This window comes from Gadus macrocephalus, chromosome 6 (assembly GCF_031168955.1).
Source record: "Gadus macrocephalus chromosome 6, ASM3116895v1".
NCBI lineage: Eukaryota > Metazoa > Chordata > Actinopteri > Gadiformes > Gadidae > Gadus > Gadus macrocephalus.
The window spans coordinates 17,660,195-17,679,123 of NC_082387.1; the positions used below are offsets into that span (position 1 = coordinate 17,660,195).

The 18,929-nt window shown below is 44.1% G+C and overlaps 3 protein-coding genes across 6 annotated transcripts in view; all 3 read left to right on the plus strand.

Annotated features, from left to right (window-relative positions):
• Positions 1–1,440: 1,440 nt before the first annotated feature.
• On the plus strand, positions 1,441–13,897 carry cbwd (COBW domain containing). Of its 4 annotated transcripts, none has more exons than XM_060054635.1 (16): positions 1,441–1,623; positions 1,769–1,907; positions 2,093–2,179; positions 2,909–3,005; positions 3,269–3,360; positions 5,336–5,395; positions 5,997–6,034; positions 7,421–7,467; positions 8,175–8,261; positions 8,366–8,410; positions 9,007–9,063; positions 10,083–10,134; positions 12,427–12,495; positions 12,589–12,654; positions 12,879–13,005; positions 13,455–13,897. In XM_060054635.1, exons 2-16 carry the CDS (start codon positions 1,808–1,810, stop codon positions 13,526–13,528), a joined length of 1,098 nt encoding a protein of 365 aa, XP_059910618.1. In that variant the 5' UTR covers positions 1,441–1,623; positions 1,769–1,807; the 3' UTR covers positions 13,529–13,897. The 4 variants fall into 4 exon arrangements, with proteins under 4 accessions (XP_059910618.1, XP_059910619.1, XP_059910620.1 ...); XM_060054636.1 differs by having other exon boundaries at positions 1,459–1,623; positions 1,715–1,907; XM_060054637.1 differs by lacking the exon at positions 1,769–1,907 and having other exon boundaries at positions 1,460–1,623.
• A 1,324-nt stretch (positions 13,898–15,221) lies between these two features.
• foxd5 (forkhead box D5) lies at positions 15,222–16,590 on the plus strand. The gene has a single exon (XM_060054617.1). The coding sequence runs from the start codon at positions 15,322–15,324 to the stop codon at positions 16,342–16,344; it is 1,023 nt and encodes a 340-aa protein (XP_059910600.1). The 5' UTR covers positions 15,222–15,321; the 3' UTR covers positions 16,345–16,590.
• Positions 16,591–17,807: 1,217 nt separating this feature from the next.
• pgm5 (phosphoglucomutase 5) overlaps positions 17,808–18,929 on the plus strand; it is a 20,915-nt gene continuing 19,793 nt past the window's right edge. Inside the window, exon 1 of the mRNA XM_060054618.1 lies at positions 17,808–18,404. Coding sequence (XP_059910601.1) covers positions 18,147–18,404 — 258 coding nt within the window. The 5' untranslated portion in view covers positions 17,808–18,146. The remainder of the gene's footprint in view (positions 18,405–18,929) is intronic.

Genomic DNA, 18,929 nt, shown 5'->3' on the forward strand with positions numbered 1-18,929 from the left:
AACTCCAGCTTTGCGACGCGGTCTTGAGCGTTATTAACGGGGACTCACTAGCACCCTGGTCTTGGTACTGCACAAATGTCATGCAATCCTCATTTTCGCGGTGGTGGTAGGCAGGGTTCTGGGTGTAAACTTCCGCATTTGATTTGAACCATCCCAAAGAAGTAACAGACACCCGGCGGCGGTGTGGGAGGAGATGAAACGGGTCGGACACGCGCTCACAAACATACACGCCTCTTTCTCCGTTCTGATGAATCCTCCGGGAAACTGCTTACCGAGCATCGTCTGTCTCTTGTATTATTACTGTAATAACGGATCGATTAATGTATATATAGGCTGAAGTCCTCCCCCCATTAAACATTTATAAATGAATATGTGATTTACGGTTAAATACAACTGGTAAAGTTGTAGCAGGTGCAATGGCTGTGCGATGCCGAAAGCACGTGCCGTATATATCGTGTTTTTTCGTAGCGTGTTGATTAGATGTGGGCCATGTGGCTAAATAGTATATGTGGACCTGTGCACCGCTTTTGATTTGACTTAATTATAATTTGTCGGTGAACTAGCTGTGTCTAAAGCGGTCAAGGATTTTGAGCTACCAGTTGAAAATAGTACTTAAATAAAATGACGCTATAAAGTTGCAAAGAAAACAATGACAAAGCTGTTAGACTTCAGCCAACTTGGATGATACTCTACCGCCACCACCTGGGTAGAGATAGGGACTGCCGATGACATGGGGCCCCCCATCAATTAAGATCTTGTTGTCAATAATACAGGAACATTAATGATATCATGTTGTATAATATAGCGTAATATACTATTGTATTATAATATAGTAATGTGCATTTGTATATCTTGTAAATATAGTGACAATGTATTGTGGAAGTTTTAATTGAGGTGGCTGAGTGTATTAAACTAACCACATGAAAACAGGCTGAAAAGTTACGCTACCAGGTAGGATTTTGAGTGGATTTTATTAGAAAATACAATTGGCAGAATTATTTTCAAAGCATTTTGGCCTAGCATTCTGTCCATTTTCCTATGAGCGGTATTTCATTTACCTGGCCCATGCTTAACCGACTCTCCTTAACTAAGAGCACTAACTCTGGACCCTCCTAAGGGAAATGAGAATCTCCTCCTCTGGCTGAATGAATTGTTTTGTACATAAATCTATAGGCTCAGTGACTTTTTCATCATGTTTTTTGTGCAGCAAACACTGAAATGCTTTTTCTCTCCCTCTGCCGTTCACTATGGTGCATTGCACTCCACTACAGGTTGACTCCGTACGGTTGCCTATATATGATTTATATATTAGATAAATGTTATGAAAAAAATTATTCCCTTTTCATTTCATTTACATTTGCAACATTATGGCGGAACAAACTCTGAATTTAGTCAGACTTTGTCCCTCTAGCGTGAGTTCCCAGGAGCATCCTGTGGAACCAATATGACTTTGCAATGGGGTCGGTAGTTTGATCATGTTGCACATAACGCTACACATTCTCCCATGGCTGTATGATCCCTGGAATTATCCGTGCTGTACAGTTTAATTCTTTCCTTCCAGTTTCCTATGCAATCAAGCACTGGAGTTGTGATATAAGGAGTTAAAAGAAAGGCAGAGTTGTGGTAAGTGTCACGCTTTTACGTGTTCGTAGGAAGTAAACAAAAACCATGTGTAGGCTTTACACGTTGATAACTGACGTGTGTATCTCGCTAGCGGTCTAATTTCAGGAATAGTACCGGTGTTTACATTTTGTATCGTCATCGGCAGCATTTCTTGGCCCCTTCTGAAGAGAGTATCAGCGCTGCAATGGATGAGCCGGTGCAGCAAGACGATGATGACTGCCCTGAGTTGGTGCCTATAGAAAATGATAAACAAATACCTGTCACCATCATCACTGGATACCTTGGTACAAGACGACAATATTATTGTTGTCTAAGATGTATTTGTTATTTATGTTTAACAGGCGTTTATACATCTAGTCCAAAACACGTGGTTATTTATAATAAATCAGAATCGTGCATGTGTACTAGTCCTATGTTATTTATACCATGGTTATTGATATTCTCCACAATTCAACTTTGATTTGTCTAGGTGCTGGGAAGACCACACTCTTAAATTTCATATTGTCGGAACAGCACAACAAGCGGATTGCTGTTATACTAAACGAATTTGGAGAGGGTAAGCCAAGTACCATGGAAGGACAATCTGTTGGTGTTATTTTTACTGAAATTATAATTGACCACATGTTGTACTGTATTAGAATGAATTATCTCAGTATTATTAAAATGTTAAGTGTTCGTCGCTAATATGCAACTAGCTACTAATTTGTATACCACTAGAGTGCAGCAAACATCACAAATTCATTGGGGTTTGTTATTCAGAGATGTGTGTGTCATAGGACAAACATTTTTGCTTTGGTAATTTCAATGGGCAGAAGGAACCATTTCACAAGCTGCAATGCCATGTCAGATCTTTTCATAAAAAGACCTGACCTGTATAATTCTAAAAGACATCCAGCATGAACATGCCGGCGATGACCTTTTTTCTCAAGATAAGGGATTTAATTCTTACGTACTGCAAGCTTAGAGAAGCATTGTGAGACACCACCATTGTTGAAACTGTGGTCACATCAATTTTTTCAACATTTTGAAGCTTTTTCTTTATTCTGTAAATATTATTTGGATATTTGCTATCACCCCTTTCTTTGATGGCAGAAGACAGACGAATCCCTCAGGATATCCTGAGCACCTTATCTTTGAGTGTTGTTTCTTTATTTCTCATTGGAATCTTATAATCCACACTTAAGTCTGCTGTAAGTCTGCTGCACTATGCCATTATTGAAACAAGAGCATTATATTCTGTATTCAGACCATCCGTCATTGTCTTTCCTGGTGTTGTGTCTGATAGGGAGTGCCTTGGAGAAGTCTCTAGCAGTGAGCCAGGCCGGAGAGCTGTATGAAGAATGGCTGGAGCTTCGAAACGGCTGCCTCTGTTGCTCTGTCAAGTGCGTTGATCCACTTCGGCCCATTGATAGTATTTGAGTCAATGTATAATTGACCACAGGGGCTGCTTAGTTTAAATTATTAACGCATTTATTTTTTATTATTCGTTTTGATCTTCCAACATACAAGATGCATCATAGAACTTGGTACTATTACTTTAGTTAAGTGTAAGTCCTACAGGAAAGGCTTTTTGAAATGACCAAAAATAATTATTCAAATCAATTTTATAACATTATAATTTATATAAATTTGGTCCCCTCTTTAGAGACAATGGCTTGAAAGCAATAGAGAATCTGATGGAGAAGAAGGGGAAATTTGACTACATCCTGTTGGAAACCACAGGACTCGCAGACCCAGGTAACTCAATAGCTAACTTGATTTATTACACAACAAAGTCTCCTAAAATATTGCCTATAAAGCCCTCTGAGGCTCACTGTGATTAAGGGCTACACAAATATAATTGACTTGACTTAAGGTAGCTAATGATTCTGAACCGGGTCAGGACCCCATTGGGGGCCAGGGGTCTCAGCTGAAAATTAAGACTAAAATTCATACAATTTAATCAGAATAAAACTTAAAAAATAAGATAAAGCCAGTTATACTTTGATAAATATATATTAAAGGTTGGGTATGGGCAAAATTACTTGAAATCCTTATCATATCCCACTTACAGCCACTGAGTTAGAAGTACTGACATGAAAATTAAACAAGTCAATCATCTGTGGAACGGGCAGGGCTCGAAAAACTCCAGCCAATGATTTCCAGAACCACCGAGTGGCATTGAACAGTAAGTACGTCAAAGTACTGCACTCCCCCTCGCGTGACCCCTTCGTGCACGTACTCAAAGATCGTGACCCAGAGCAAGCTTCTGTTTGTTGTTATCCTGCGGTAGCTACTGGAGCTAGCTAACTAATCCACATTTGGACCTAGCACTAGAAGACAACCCTAAACTCCAACCTAGCTAGCCTGGCTCGCTCTCGCGCATTTGTGTTCGCACTCGTGCATGATTGCGCGTCCATGTACTTGGAATGGGTGGAGTCAGAGTCAGCTTGAAGGAGAGGGGGTAGGACCATTTGAGTTGGGTATTTTCAAAATCTGCTGGCGTTTCGCAAATCCCATACCCAACCTTTAAGTTCTAAGTTGTAGTTGTTTAAATGTGTGGTTTCAGTTGAAATGGTATCAAAATTAAGACACAAAGTATGTAACTTTAAATTTAATTTTGAATCTATAATGTTTACATTGCTACATCACAGACATACACTGAACAGGTCCAATCTATATTAAAGGGCATTGATAAAACGTTGTCAGTCCAAAATATTTTTCTACCAATGCTGCACCTAACAATCCTTCACAGAAAAAGGTTTCCCTTCGGTCAAACAGAATATTGTATTGTGACTTGTTCTCTTTGGAGTGATGCACGTGTGGGAACTGCAGCGGCTTCTGTATTGCTGTCCAACAAACCTGTTTCCACCGGGGCCTTCAGAAAAACAAACCATTGCCTTCTCAAGGGTTGAACGAGGGAACAAGTAGAAGGCCATTATGGTGGCTGGTGGGCAATCTGTGATGACTGGGGTGTGGCAGAATGACAGGTGTCAAACGAAAACGGACCCGGCCATTCACACTCCACGTCCTAACACAACCCACCAACGTTAACGCTACGCGCATGCCCGATGGCCTGTCATTGGCTGAGACGTTCTCGTTATTGACTACGACAGAGCTGTCATTGGCCTAGACAGTGCTGTCAATCAGAGGTCTCCCAGCAAGGGGTGGGGTGTTGGAGGGCCATGTGGATGCTCCGTAAGGGTGAAACTGTGTTTCTCATTCCGCACCTATTAAATATTTACAATGCTTTCTTATTCCCAGCTTGACGCTTTGACACAAAGTGCATTTTGTGAACAAGATTAGGCTTGCACGCAGACATGGCCTCGCCCCATAACCACTTCCATAGCACAAATTGAAAGGCAACGGAATGTACCGCCGGAAGATAAACTATTTAACAATAGTGAAATAAAAAATATTGGTTTTATCTGGCCCAAGAAGCACGACTAAACTACATGCATACACTAACTACGACTGAGGAGTGTAAGACAAATACTTTTCTGTAGTTTGTTTTAATACTTCATCACATGGTTTACTATTTTTAACCTTTTTTTTTTTTTATGAAATCTTCAGCTTCTTTTGTCTGTATGGCTTATATTAGAGAACAATTTATAGATTTGTCGCTGCTTGTTTCCTTCTCCTGGCCCCTGTATGCCCAGGGTGTATGTGCTGTATACCTAGAGCTGAAATGATTGCAGATGTTCTCTATTTATTATGTTAATCTCCTCTGCAGGGGCTGTGGCGGCCATGTTCTGGGTAGATGCTGACTTGGGCAGTGACGTCTATTTGGATGGTAGGAAATACGAAACCACAATGTGCCATCTTTTGTTGATAATGCACTTTTGTTGCTCTTTGTGTTTTTGTATACTTGTTCATTTTTGGATGTGATTTGTTTCCTTTTTAGTTTGTGCCTGTGTCACATTTTTCACTTAGTGAAGCATTAGTGAAGATAATTCAGTTCAGACCGTTGGTAAACAATACAAAATAACTCTGGGTTGCCTCTGTTTTGGGTTGACCATTGTTCTGTTATGTTGAATTTATTAAGTTAAATTCCAGCAAAGTTTAGGCCTGGTCTCCAAACCACAACAGAAAACAGAAAAAATAGAGCCCCCTTGTTTACAAATTAAATTCCGGGTGTTCCTCCACAGTAAGAATTCACAAAATGGTTTATTTTCTTTCTCCCGATTGAATACTCAGCTGTTCGGCATGTTGTGACAGACTTGCAGACCAAAAGTGGATTCTGGAGTAGACCCAGAGAAAGTGTCTTGGACAAACAGACTTAGCTGGACACCAAAAGGCTGTGGAGAATCATAAAATAAAGCCGAACTGCCCTGTTGAACCCTCTAACGTTAAAATTAACCATTAATACATTTGTTATGTTTCCACATTTTCAGGCATCGTCACTGTCATTGATGCAAAGTACGGACTGCAGGTGTGTGTTTATGATTATTATATACATTTATTTTGTTTTGAAAGAGAACACTTTTTTAGAAAAGGCTCTAATTAGATTTATGTTTGAAATGCTTTTCGAGATCTCTGATAGATTTGAACTGAACCATAAATGGACCTTTTCACACACCCCGCCTGCCGTTGCAGAATTATAAAATAGGAACATGGTGTGTGACAGTTAGATTATCATTTTCAATCTGAAGCTGTCATGCATGTGTCCCCTTTGCTGTGTCCTGGACACAGACAGGAAGAGGAGACAGCATGAAGGCAATGTCAAAGACAAAGAGACAGCAGGATGATTTAAAGTGAAGGAGCAATATATGCCAGAGAGTAGTGAGCATTGTAATAGGGCTGTCAGGTTCACTCGCCACCTTTTCCCCTCAGCTATCCAGTGGAATACCCAACTCACTAACTGCCTTAAGGCACCTTTACCTGGTAGCAGTATAGACCAACCAAAGAAAGTAAAGTCAGGGTTCAGAGTTTATGACAGATTTCATGGTAAATGTTCACACATGCCACGGATTGAAAGTGAGGATTATTATGAGGTTAGAGGTTAGTTAGTAACACATAACTACGAGGTTACATTCTTTTTATTTACTGGTTTTGTGGTACTCAATTTGAAGCATCAGCTTTTGTTGTTCTGGTTATATCTCAGTCATGTATTTCACCACATGGAAAATACAACGTGGCTTCTGTTGTCTTGTAAACCGTTTGTTCTGAAAGGGTGGTTTGCCTTTTAGCCAATGATTGTGACGGGAAAGGAAATTAAACATGCACATGTTTAGTTATTACCTCATTATGTAACTCTCTGTGGCCGTATGGCGTGTTTAGGCGAGCCTCATCGGGTGCGACTCTTAAGATGCGGCCGTAGAACGGGGGAAGAAGGGGGTTGGCATTCAGCCAAACTGTTCAATTGAATCCTTCATCTTATTTGATTGGCTACCCATCATTCATTGTTGGTTACCGCGAGACAGGAGCGCTTTGTGAGGTGACAGGGGGCTGATGGCTTGATGTTCAGGGCTCAGCCGGCGGGGTCGTCCTCTCCTGCCCTGGCTGTTATTACGTTTGGACCCTCTTAGCGCTAGTGCGGCCCCCCTCTCCACAGAGCCCATCACAGGGAAACAAATCAGAAAAATAGGAGGTTATTGCTTCGTTTTTTGTTTTGTTATTTGCCAGATTGAATATCGGCTTTTTAATCATTTATCACAACGTCATGCTTTTTTTTTTTATATTGCCTGTTAGAATACTGTTGTGGTGTGTGTGTGTGTGTTTATAAAAACTCAACCTGTTTTGTTTTGTTAGAAAGGCCATTGAGTATTCATTCTGGATTTGGAATCTAACGTAATCTTTCTGACTGTTCTGTATAAAGCATCTAAAGGAGGAGAAACCTGAAGGCCTGGTTAACGAAGCAGCCAGGTATGCAATTGTAACTCATTGTGTTTGGGGCGTTGGTCTGTCTGTCTCCCTTTCACCAAGCCTGTCTGTATTTCTCATTAACCCTTCACTTGTCCGTCTTCATACCAGCATCTGTTTAGTGTTGTTGCTGTCGTTGTTGTTGAACAAATAGGCGGCAGCAACAGTGGCTTGACCCCTTGAACTTTGTGCTTTTGTTGGTCTTGTCGCCTCCTAAACCAAACGTTGGACACACACACACACACACACACACACACACACACACACACACACACACACACACACACACACACACACACACACACACACACACACACACACACACACACACACACACACACACACACACACACACACATTATGTTTGGTGGTACAAACTGTTGACCTTTGCTCTCAGTCCCATTATGAAAAAGCATTGTGAATCAATTATGGTTTTAATATTTTTTAATTGAACCTATGATCAACATCATTGGATAATGATGTTGATTCATATTTTAAATGGCATATACACTCTGAGTCAATACCATTCTTTCTCATCAACAAGGAGGAGATTGCGAATCCGTGTGTTGATATGTTTTGGTTTTGTTTTCCTAATTAAGAAATGAAGAAATCCGCGCCTTTACCTTCCAGCTTCAAGTGCGACTAAAAAGTACATTGAAGTCCTTGTAAGGGACAGGTAATGACGGTTGTACCTGGGGCTTCCTCAACAGGCAGATCGCCCTGGCAGACCTGGCCATCGTCAACAAGACCGACCTGGTGGAGCAGGAGGCCCTGCAGGAGCTCAGGGACACCGTCAGGTCAGCCGAGCACCCCCCCCCCCCCCCCCCCCCCCCCCCCCTCTAGTGTAGCAGAACCGCTTCATTAGCACAAGCGATTGTTAAAACGTGATTGTTTTTTCCAGGTCGATCAATGGTCTCGTCAAGATCCTGGAGACTCAGAAATCAAGGTGAAATTCTGTTCTTTAACCACCAGGTCCAAAGAACCAGCAGAGGATCGGTGTAATCACATGCAAGCCACATTCCCACACATGCACCCCCCCCCCCCCCCCCACATACCCTACCTTCTTTGTGTGCTTGTGTGTGCATGCGTGTGTGTGTGTTGTGCATCTCCCAGTTCTAACACAGTGCGCCCGTTAGCGGAGCCAGGTAGCATGTGTGCACGCCGAGCGGGTCACTGTGGGTTTCAAAGCCAGGGTGTGTTGCGGCCCGGCCCCTCACAGAGCCCCACTCACGGGGCGGGCGGATGAAAGACGCTGGGCCGAGCGGGGTCAACCACTACAAAACGTTCACATGAGTCTTCAGTTTCAGCCACCCACCGTAGCTCTTCATCAGCGGGGGTGAGAGAGGGGGGGGGGGAGTGCGAAGTTGTCTTTCAGTGGTCTGCGGTTGTGTTTTGTCTGTGTTATCTCCCGTTTTGTGTACGAGTGTTTTGGGGGGGGGCACTGGGTAACCGCCGCCTCCCCATTGTAGACCTCCTTAACCGAGCTCAACCGGGGACGGTTTCAATGGTACATCTCCTCTTCTTCTTCTTCTGCCTCCGCAGGGTGGACCTCTCTGAAGTCCTGGATCTGCATTCCTTTGACAGTAAAGACGGCGCAAAGTGAGTCCCTGAAAGCCTCTCCTCCTCTGTCAATATGCGGAGGAGGATTATTAACTTTTTTTTTTCCGCCGCGCTCTAAGTCCCTCAAAGGGCGGGGCCCTGTGGGGCGACGGCGCATTGTGGCGGGAACCTGGCTGCAGCGTGCAGCGGTCATCAACGGTCTTAGTATTGTCGGCCCCACGTTCCCCTTCTAATTAACAGACTCCCCTTTAGAGCCGGCCTCTATCGCTCCGTGGGAGGCCGCTGTGTAGGGGAGAGGGTGGCCATATTGAGACCCCTGCAGAAACAGTGTGCGGTGAATGGGGGGGGGGGTTCATCCATCCATCCATCTGCATGGGGAGAAAAGAGGGCCGAGGCGTTAAGGCTCTCTTACAACAGGCCTTTGCCCCCAACCCCCCCCCCCCCCCACCCCCCCGGACGGGACCAGCTGCGGAGGATTAGGTCTGTGTGTGTCCGCGAGGCTCCCGAGGAGACGGCCCCCTTGTTCCAACAGATAGCCCCCTTTTAGTCCTGCCTTTTCAGAGACCCCCCCCACCTCTTCCTCCCATTGAGCCCACGCTGGCTGTTTGATGCGGCCCCCCGCCAGGCCTGCCTGTGTGGCACCAACAACACGCGGGACTCAAACTGCTGGACACACATTTTAGCCTCCTTGTGAGGTCAGGGCAGAAAGGACACACTGGGGGGGGGGGTTTAAAGCACATTGGAGGGGGTGGCGTCGGGGTCGCTGAATGATGATTATCTCATTAATTTTTGAACAAAGCGGTGGAAACGTACTTGCAAGTCTTTTATTTGACTTAATTTACACAAAGTAGAACGTAAATCCGAGGTGGACACAAAAGGTATACACAAATAATTGGTTTAAGTGTGGAGAATCACTACTCAAAATACACTTTAAAAAGGTTATATGAACATCTAAAAGATAGTTAATATATATATATATATATGTATGTATAATATTTATTTCAACTTGGTAGAAAAGTTGGCAAAACTATGATTTAATGTTGTGTTCCTTCGTGCAGTTTAGCAGAGAAGCTGCGGCTGATGAAGGACTCAAAGCCTCATCTAGACAAGGTAACGTCTTCATCTGCTCTGGAAGTTGGAGTGACCGCTTTCGCTTATGTGTTGGCATTATTTGAGTATCGCTTCTTATGTGTATCATAAAAATAATGATGATGAAATATAAAATGATAGGTATTTGTATAGAAGCTTGTAAAGACTTGTACTAAGTGCTTTGACATGCACAGTAAAAACAATTCAAAGCAGGGAAAAGGAAATGGGAGGACCATGGGGGGAGTCAAGTACAGAAATACAACCTATTGTGACACAGGAATTAAATAAACCATGAATGAATGAGAAGGGGAATAATAAATCAAAAACAAACAATGAATGAGACGTGTATTTTACCACAGATGAAGTGTGTGTGTGTGTGTGTGTGTGTGTGTGTGTGTGTGTGTGTGTGTGTGTGTGTGTGTGTGTGTGTGTGTGTGTGTGTGTGTGTGTGTGTGTGTGTGTGTGTGTGTGTGTGTGTGTGTGTGTGTGTGTGTGTGTGTGTGTGTGTGTGTGATTGCAGTCTGAGCCCCCTAGCTGTCATCTGGCAGTGGTGCACGTGCCTGGGGCTAAAGGCATGCGTGCTCATCATTGTTACCCCAGGCCATCACACTCGGGTGAAAACTCCTTCTGTTTTTTGTGTTGGGGATTTACCCAAGGCTTTTGAAGTGTTGTAGTGCTGGGAAAGAGGCTTATCCTGAGTCATACACTGTAAAGAGTGTCTGTCTGTCTCTCACAATCTCTCTCTCGCTCTCTTTCTCTCGGTCTGTCTCTCTATCCTGTTACTGATTCATTATGGTCAGCGAGTAAAGCACTGGTGTCAGTCTGTCTCTGTCCTGATGAGACTCATGTTAAAAATGTTGCCGCAATGGATTGCTTTTGCCTTTGTGTGGGTCTTTACTACAAACACACTTTGTTTATTTATGTGTTGCCCAATCTTGTGTTGCCCACTCACAACACATCCTGCACCCTAAATTGTTGAGGGCAACTGTAAACACATACAGTATGTTTGACATAAAGAGTAGGTTTACCGGGTAAAGTAATCTCCCTTTTGCTACACAGATGACCTTTCCTTCTCCAGGTAGTAGTCCCAGAGTAGGAATCTTACTCCCTCTAGCTTACCGGCTGACCACACAGCCGGTAAGCTCAATGTATTTTGGATTCCACATACACTCAAGTCACCATAAACTATGACCTTATCTTTAAAGCGAGCACTAGAATGCTTGTATCTAAATACATGAATATGCACTTACTGCTACCTACACATACACCAGGGCATAATTACAATTAGGAAACTGGTTCTAGGCTTCTCCTTGGAGACGAACGCCCTTTAGTGGGTCCACTTTAATGGGTTTCATCACACCTCAAGTTCTCATTCAAAACCCCCCATTTAACATATTATGGTGTGGGATATGACTTTATACCCCGTGCCTGCGAATCAAAGGCTAGGGAGCAGGGAATGGGATGGCGGGGAAGGGGGGGCTTGTTTGCGTGTGGTGCGTGAGTAAATAAATGGCATTGTTGTCTGTTTTCCTCCAGTTCCCCTTTTCCCGCATGAATCTCAGCCCTCTTTCCAGCCGCCCCCGCCAGCCCCGCCCCCACCTCCTTCTCCTCCCTGCGTTGCTCTTTTCATGTTAATGAGAATGCTGCTTTTCTGTTGTTATACCAAATGAAAAGGAAGTGTGTAATCTTAACACTTTGACACAAAACCCTAAATATCTGCAAAGTGCCCCCTTTTTCAGTGCTGTAAAGGAAGTGGAGAAGGGGGGGTGGAACGTGAGGAGGGGTAGCGAGGCGATTCAGGGAAGGAGGGGTGTCATATCGGTCGGTCTCAGGTGCTGAGTGGCCCCGTGGTTTTTGACACACTCATCAACGAAGTTGTCAATTGGCGCGTAAAATCGCTTGCTCGTAACTAAACATCTAATGACTGTTCAGGTTTAGTTTAACGTGTGCAGGGACTTGTGTCTTATATATTTCCGGTGGTTATCACTGCAGGATACTACTGACAATGAAGTTTAAAGAAATACTACAGTTGATCAAATTCACATTTTAAATTAACAAATTTCCTTAGAAGTCTGATTTGTGTGCAGAGCAATGAATTGGTGTTTGAACAGCACACATAAAAACGACATGAAACCACCTATTTCACTCAATGCTTTTTATACTAGGCCTACTGCAAAACCGAATTCAAGCAAACTTTTGTCAAGTTTTGTAATTCAACTCAAACAATAACATCAAACCATTTAACTCAAACCATAGCTGTGAAGTTATCATAGTTCATCCTTTCACATTTTTCTTTTGTGCTTTACAAAACAGAGTATACTGACGGTGACATTTGAATTGGACGGAAACCTTTCTGAAGACGTATTAAACATCTTTGTCCAGGTATAAATGCCAACTGGTCTGACTTCAAAACATAGTATTTCATGCCTGCATAAGACTATAACTAATGCTAATGTTGTATCCCCCCCTCCTCAGAACCTCCTGTGGGAAAAGATGTTCCACAACAAAGAGGGCCTTCCTATGACAGTCATCCGCCTGAAGGTCCTTCACAGAGAACAAGGATTTTATGATCTCCAATAATTGTTTTTTCACATGCATTGTCTTGACGTGTGTGTGTGTGTGTGTGTGTGTGTGTGTGTGTGTGTGTGTGTGTGTGTGTGTGTGTGTGTGTGTGTGTGTGTGTGTGTGTGTGTGTGTGTGTGTGTGTGTGTGTGTGTGTGTGTCTGGGTCTCTCTCTGGGTCTGTGTGTGTATGCATGTGTTCAGGGCATCGTGTCCTTGGCAGGTAAAGCCCACCAGGTGATGCTGCAGGGGGTCCATGAGCTGTACGAGCTGAATGAGCTGCCCCAGCTCTGGGGGGACGACCCCAGGATCAACAGGCTGGTCTTCATAGGTACAAACACACTCACCTGTACACGGACACACACTCCCACAAACACACGCACGCATTTCCCGTTGTTTGCGTTGAGTCTTGGCCTGCAGAAGCCTCAAATGCTGATCACTAAAAGTAAAAAAAATACATATTTATATCTGGCATGTCAATGAATTAAATAAATGGATAAACATAGTTCTGAAAGCCAGAAACTGAGGTCAAATTAAATGAGTGTTAAAATAAGTAAACAAAATGGAATTTGATCTGGAAGCAGTCCAGAGGTCCCCCTCCATATTGGATCTTCTTTTTGGTTTGCAAAGCTGAACCTGGTAGTTTTTGTTGCGATAGTTCTCTGGGCCGTGATCCCCGTGTTGGTTTGCTTGGTGCTTACGTGTTTTGCGTGTGCAATCGAGAATCTTTCTTAACGTGTGCTTCCCTCCTCCCATCCCCCCCCCCCCCCCCCCCTGCAGGGCGAAACCTGGACAAAGACATTTTACAAGAGCAGTTCACCTCCACAGTTGTGGCCCAAGAGAAGGGAGCATAAGAGGCTTCTAGTTTTTGTTAGATTAGTTTGTGTTTGACTGCCGTTATTGACAATTGATTGACTTGATTGATTTAAAGCATTTTTCTGTGTTGCTTTGCGATCATGTAAAGGAATTTTACATGCACTCGATGTTGACAGTGTGTCGTCCCAATTCTCAAATATTATCACACTGGTTAGGACCAAAGGCATCCTCAGACAACCTTCTAGTATGCAATATTTGCATATGTTCATGGCCTGTGTATAAGGTTTTAACAAAAGCATAGAGCGTTTAAATGAGTTGAGGGATGTATCACCAATTAAAGAATATTCTTGGCTTAAATTAGTACTTTTGTTATTAAATTATTAAAATAAAGATCATTTTAAACACTGTATGCCTAAGTTTACTTTCTGATTGAGTTGTACTAATTAAAATGAGTCCAAGTCAAATATAATCTCTTTGAGGGGCGCGAAATACATTTTTTCATTCAATCCATAGGTTCAACATTTATTTGATTCTAGAAGTTTTTGATTTTGCATTGGCCAAGATGTGAGTTTCGTAAAGTAATTACAATTGGCCTGATTATTTGCTTAAATTGTCGCAGATGGACGGATGCTTCTCCTGATTCCTCCAAAGATTCGGTCTAACAATTAGTAAACTACATATTCAAAAAAACGAACTCTCCTCCGCCCGTGAAAGAGGCGGTGGCGTTTTCCCCTCAACTTGGGCAATTTGCAATGGTGATGTGGTATTTCCATGGGGAGATTTTAACACGTATCCGCGTGTTGGACAGGTTTGCTTTGAGGATTGCTCTGGTCATTCATCCCGGGCCATAAAGCCGAACTGGGCCCTGGAGCCGTAAGCGCACCGTGCAGCTGGGCCGTTTCCTACTCGATTCTGATGCTGATCGCCTCGTTAGGCCCGACTATAGACCACCTTTTCTCCCGGGCTGCGGGGGGGCCCACCACGGCCATCTTCACGGCCACGCCCCCCCGCGGGCATCCAGAGGTGGCAAACTAAACCAAACAACGGGGGTCGCGAGTGGAAAAACGCTTAGTTTTTATCACGAGTTTAAGGCGTGGTGTTAACATTTCCTAGTGCATTTTACCTCCAAACGGGCTACTGTACTAAGGGGGATCTCCCCGACCCTCCCTCCTGGGGAGAAAGCACAAATACCTCCTAAATAAACTCAGTTTACAGGAATTGTATTCATGTTCAAAGCGAATCTCTTCCTCATTTGATATTTAGCAGGGCCTGGAAAAAGATGGAGACTTTTTTCCAATAACGTAAGCAACATATTATTACCCAAACTGCGATGGCTCTCGGAAACTTTCTGCCGTTCATGCGTTCTTGGGTTGGATGCCAGACGACTGGACTTTGTGATTGTCTATTAAAGGTTGAAGACACTTTGAAGAAATAACCTGGTGCTTGGTTTTAGTCATTTAATTATAAGTGCAGCTAAACCGTTTTAACATTTGCATAAATGTAACACTACATCTTTAGTGAATTTAAGCTTAGCGTAAAATCTCATTACAGCAACACTCCCCCCTCCCCCAACACACACACACACACACACACCCCACCTGCATGTTTTGCTGCTGTGGCCCCCCCATGACGAGGGGCCACTCTGATAGGTTCTGGGCTTGAATGGGACTGGCCTGCAGGGTAGTGGCTCTCTCACTATATAAAGTCCCCAAATCCCATGAGCACGGCACACAAACCCTTTCAAAAGAGGAGTAGAATCACCCGTTTACTCTGTGCGCTTTTACGCATAGGAGTTTTACGCACCACCGCTTTGACCGCTCCAAACTTGACCATGACGCTCTCCAGTGAGTTTGAAGCTTCTCATGCTGCTTCGCCTTTGGGAGAGGATGAAATTGACATTGTCGGAGACGGAGAGCAGCGGACAGGCAACTCACGGCCGTACCCCACAGACCCCGGGTCCTCACTCGAGTTCGAGTGCTCCGAGTCCGACTCCTCCGGGGAGAGCGAGAACAGCTTCTCCTCCTCAGACGCGTCTCTGACAAGGAGGGCTCTGACCAGCTCGGTCAAGCCCCCCTACTCTTACATCGCCCTCATCACCATGGCGATCCTACAGAACCCGCAGAAGAAGCTGACGCTGAGCGGCATCTGCGACTTCATCAGCAACAAGTTCCCTTACTACAAGGAAAAGTTCCCTGCGTGGCAGAACTCCATCAGGCACAACCTGTCACTCAACGACTGCTTCATCAAGATCCCGCGAGAGCCCGGAAACCCTGGCAAGGGGAACTACTGGTCACTGGACCCGGCCTCCGAGGACATGTTCGACAACGGCAGTTTCCTACGGCGAAGGAAGCGGTTCAAGAGGAACCACCCCGAGTTCGGGAAGGACGGATTCCTGTTTTACCCCAACTTGTACCGTTCCTACGGGCAGCCCTACTGCGTCCAGGCGCAAATGAGCTCACCGACGGCGACTATGTGCATCCCCCTTCAGGAAGGCATCATCGGGATTCCCCAGTCCCCATACCACGGTGTCCCTTACCCGGGAGGACTTACCGCGTACGGAAAGGTCACCGGACCAAAAGACTATAAAGCCCAGCAGTTTGGCACAGCACCCGCGGAACCGAAGCCCTGCACGCGGAACGCGCAGTCCACGTGTTCCTTCAGCATTGACAGCATCATGAGCAAACCGTCTTCCCAACGCAACCACGTCACCATGAGTTACGGGTGCCACCTATTCAACGGGGCCCCCACAGGCTGTCTGGTCCCGGGGCTCCTCCAGGATTCAAGGACTCCGTTCTGTCCGTCTTTGTTGAACAGTGTGACAGAACAGGTTCAAATGTCTTATCCTCGGTGTTAAGGCATTGCATTGGGCCCAAAGAAAAAAACTTGATCTGATGTGAATTGATGTTTTAGGCCTCATGCGATGGACGCAAAGACCCTTAAAGCTGTGATTGCATGTTTATTTATGTTAACATTTGTAGTTGTGTCCGACTGGAACCATGTAAATAAGATGAGTAATAATATATTTGTGAAAAGAAATTCCAACATAATTGTTGAATGTATTTTGTGAAGAATTTGCCACTGAAATAAATATTTAAACGAATACTGAATTGTGTTTTTCTTCCTATTTATTCTATGTAGCTACCTTTTTTTTTATTTCTCAGGGATTTTTTTTTGTTTTCAAACATGAATGGATTTAAACAGTGAAATAATAAAGAGCCGACAGACAGGTTTTATTAACATAAGAATAAACAACGCAGAGGTCTTTGTAGTTAGTTTCATAATAACGTTCGATAAGTTTAATAATAAAGTAGAGTCAAGTTTGTTTAGGCCTAAGTTCTGTTTGAGAAGACAATGTAATTTGAGCCTAGATAATAAAAATGATTATGCTTATCATTCCATAATACATAATATATTCATATGATGACATATAAAGATAGCCTAAAGAAAATAAATGATGTAAAAGGCTTAATATATTTCAAACGTATACAAATCAAGCCAATCCAATTGCGCAACTGTGTTCTTTCTTTAATTTATGCACTAGCCTAGACCAAAAAAAAAAATGCGTTGGATAATGTGATGTTTACCAGAAACAACAAACATAGTGTTTGTATTGTTATTATAATGCTATCCTCGTACATTCTCATCGACACTATCATCCATCTCGTCCTTAATGGGGGCTCATTATTTGCCAGCGTGCGGCGCCGTCTTGCGAAGCGCGTTGTGAAGAGCAGATGACGGAGCTTTACCTTAAGGGGGCGCTGCTGGCCAAGGTTAGGTGCGTGCGGCCGACCTGGGGGGCTCGTCCATCGGGGTTCTGGTTGGCGCTATCTGCCAACTGCCACACACACGAGGGCAGGAGCCTCCCTTGTTACACACGATGTGCCAAATCCCCCTGATGTATATCTATTTATCTATATATAGATTTATAGATAATATATATAGCCTATCTATATAAAGATATATAGATATATATATATATAGGAATCTAAAGAAAAATACTAACTGCATTCCCGGGGATCTAACAACTTCTAATGATTGTTTCATGATACAAACCCCGTAAAGGTTAAACCCTCGAAAAGCCTTTCTGTTATGAATAGTAAAGATAAAAATGATTGTTGCATACGCCTTTATATATCGGGGATGCGGACAGACACAAAGAGTCTCCGATTGCATACCGGGACCCAAACAATTTCCCCAGCAGTCCTCGGTTTATTTTGGGCTCAAGGCGCAGCTGATTGCAGCTAGGGGGGCTTTCAGCCAACCCTTCTACTCCTAGCAGGCGGGGGTCTTTGCAGCGCGCCGGGCTTATTAGGAAAAGAGGGAGTTGTCAAAGTGGCACACAGCTCGGACCTCTGCAGCGCGCACTGTCTGGCGGAGGCGCGTCCCGGTGGTTGTTGCGCACCGTTTTCTCCATCTTTGCGCTCTTGAACTCAAACTGTTTTCCCTTTTTAAATGAAAGTGATAACTGGCTTATGACTGATAAGAGGTCCGTGGCTGTCTGGTCCTTCGTCAAAAAGCGGACACATTACGCAGTCCCCTGCGTCCCGACTAGAACGCCTCATAGGGAAGTTTGATCATCATAATCATCACCACCAACAACACCACCAGCACCATCAACTTCATCAACGTCATTCCTTTGGGTTCCTCGCCTCGAGGATGGAGACAAGCCCCATCCCGGTTTTGACGGTCCAAACCACGCCGTTTGAGGACCAGCGGCCCGGTACCAATGGGCTCCGGAGGAAGACGGCGGTGTTCGAGGGGAAGAAGAACTACCTGCAGAACTACATCCAGAGCGTGCTGTCCTCCATGGACCTGCGGGACCGCCAGGGCTGTACCCTGGTGGTGGGGAGCGACGGCCGCTATTTCAGCCGAGTGGCCACCGAGGTGATCGTACAGATGGCAGCAGCTAACGGGGTAAGATCTGAGTTCTAAGATCAGCTTAGCTGTCACGGGTCGGGGACAGGGGATGGCAGGGCTGTCTCCTTCTCAGTCAATATTTTGATTTGACACGTCAAATACAAGTCTAAGGTTTATTTTGTTACAATCAATGAGGATAAAAAATTACTGTTATCCAGATCAATATATTGGTTACACTACAATATTGAAATATCAATAATCATAAACTTCTTTACTCGATTTGATTCAAGCAAACCACAACTTGTATTGGATGCCTTTTGCGACCTTATAACCCTTCTATTGTTTTTAAATCGATGTATTATTCAACATTTCGACTAAATTATGAAGAATAAAATAGGGTAGTCAATATTCTACTGTGCGGAGCAGCGACGGCTGGTGGTGATTGGTTTGGACGCGTTCCAAGGGAAAATGTCAGGGCTTGTAATTTGTTTAAAGTGACCCTTTTTTTCTGCCTGCCAAGCCTAATGTCTCTGGCTGTCTGCCTTATCGGCATTTCCATCCATCCTGCTTCACTTCCCTGCC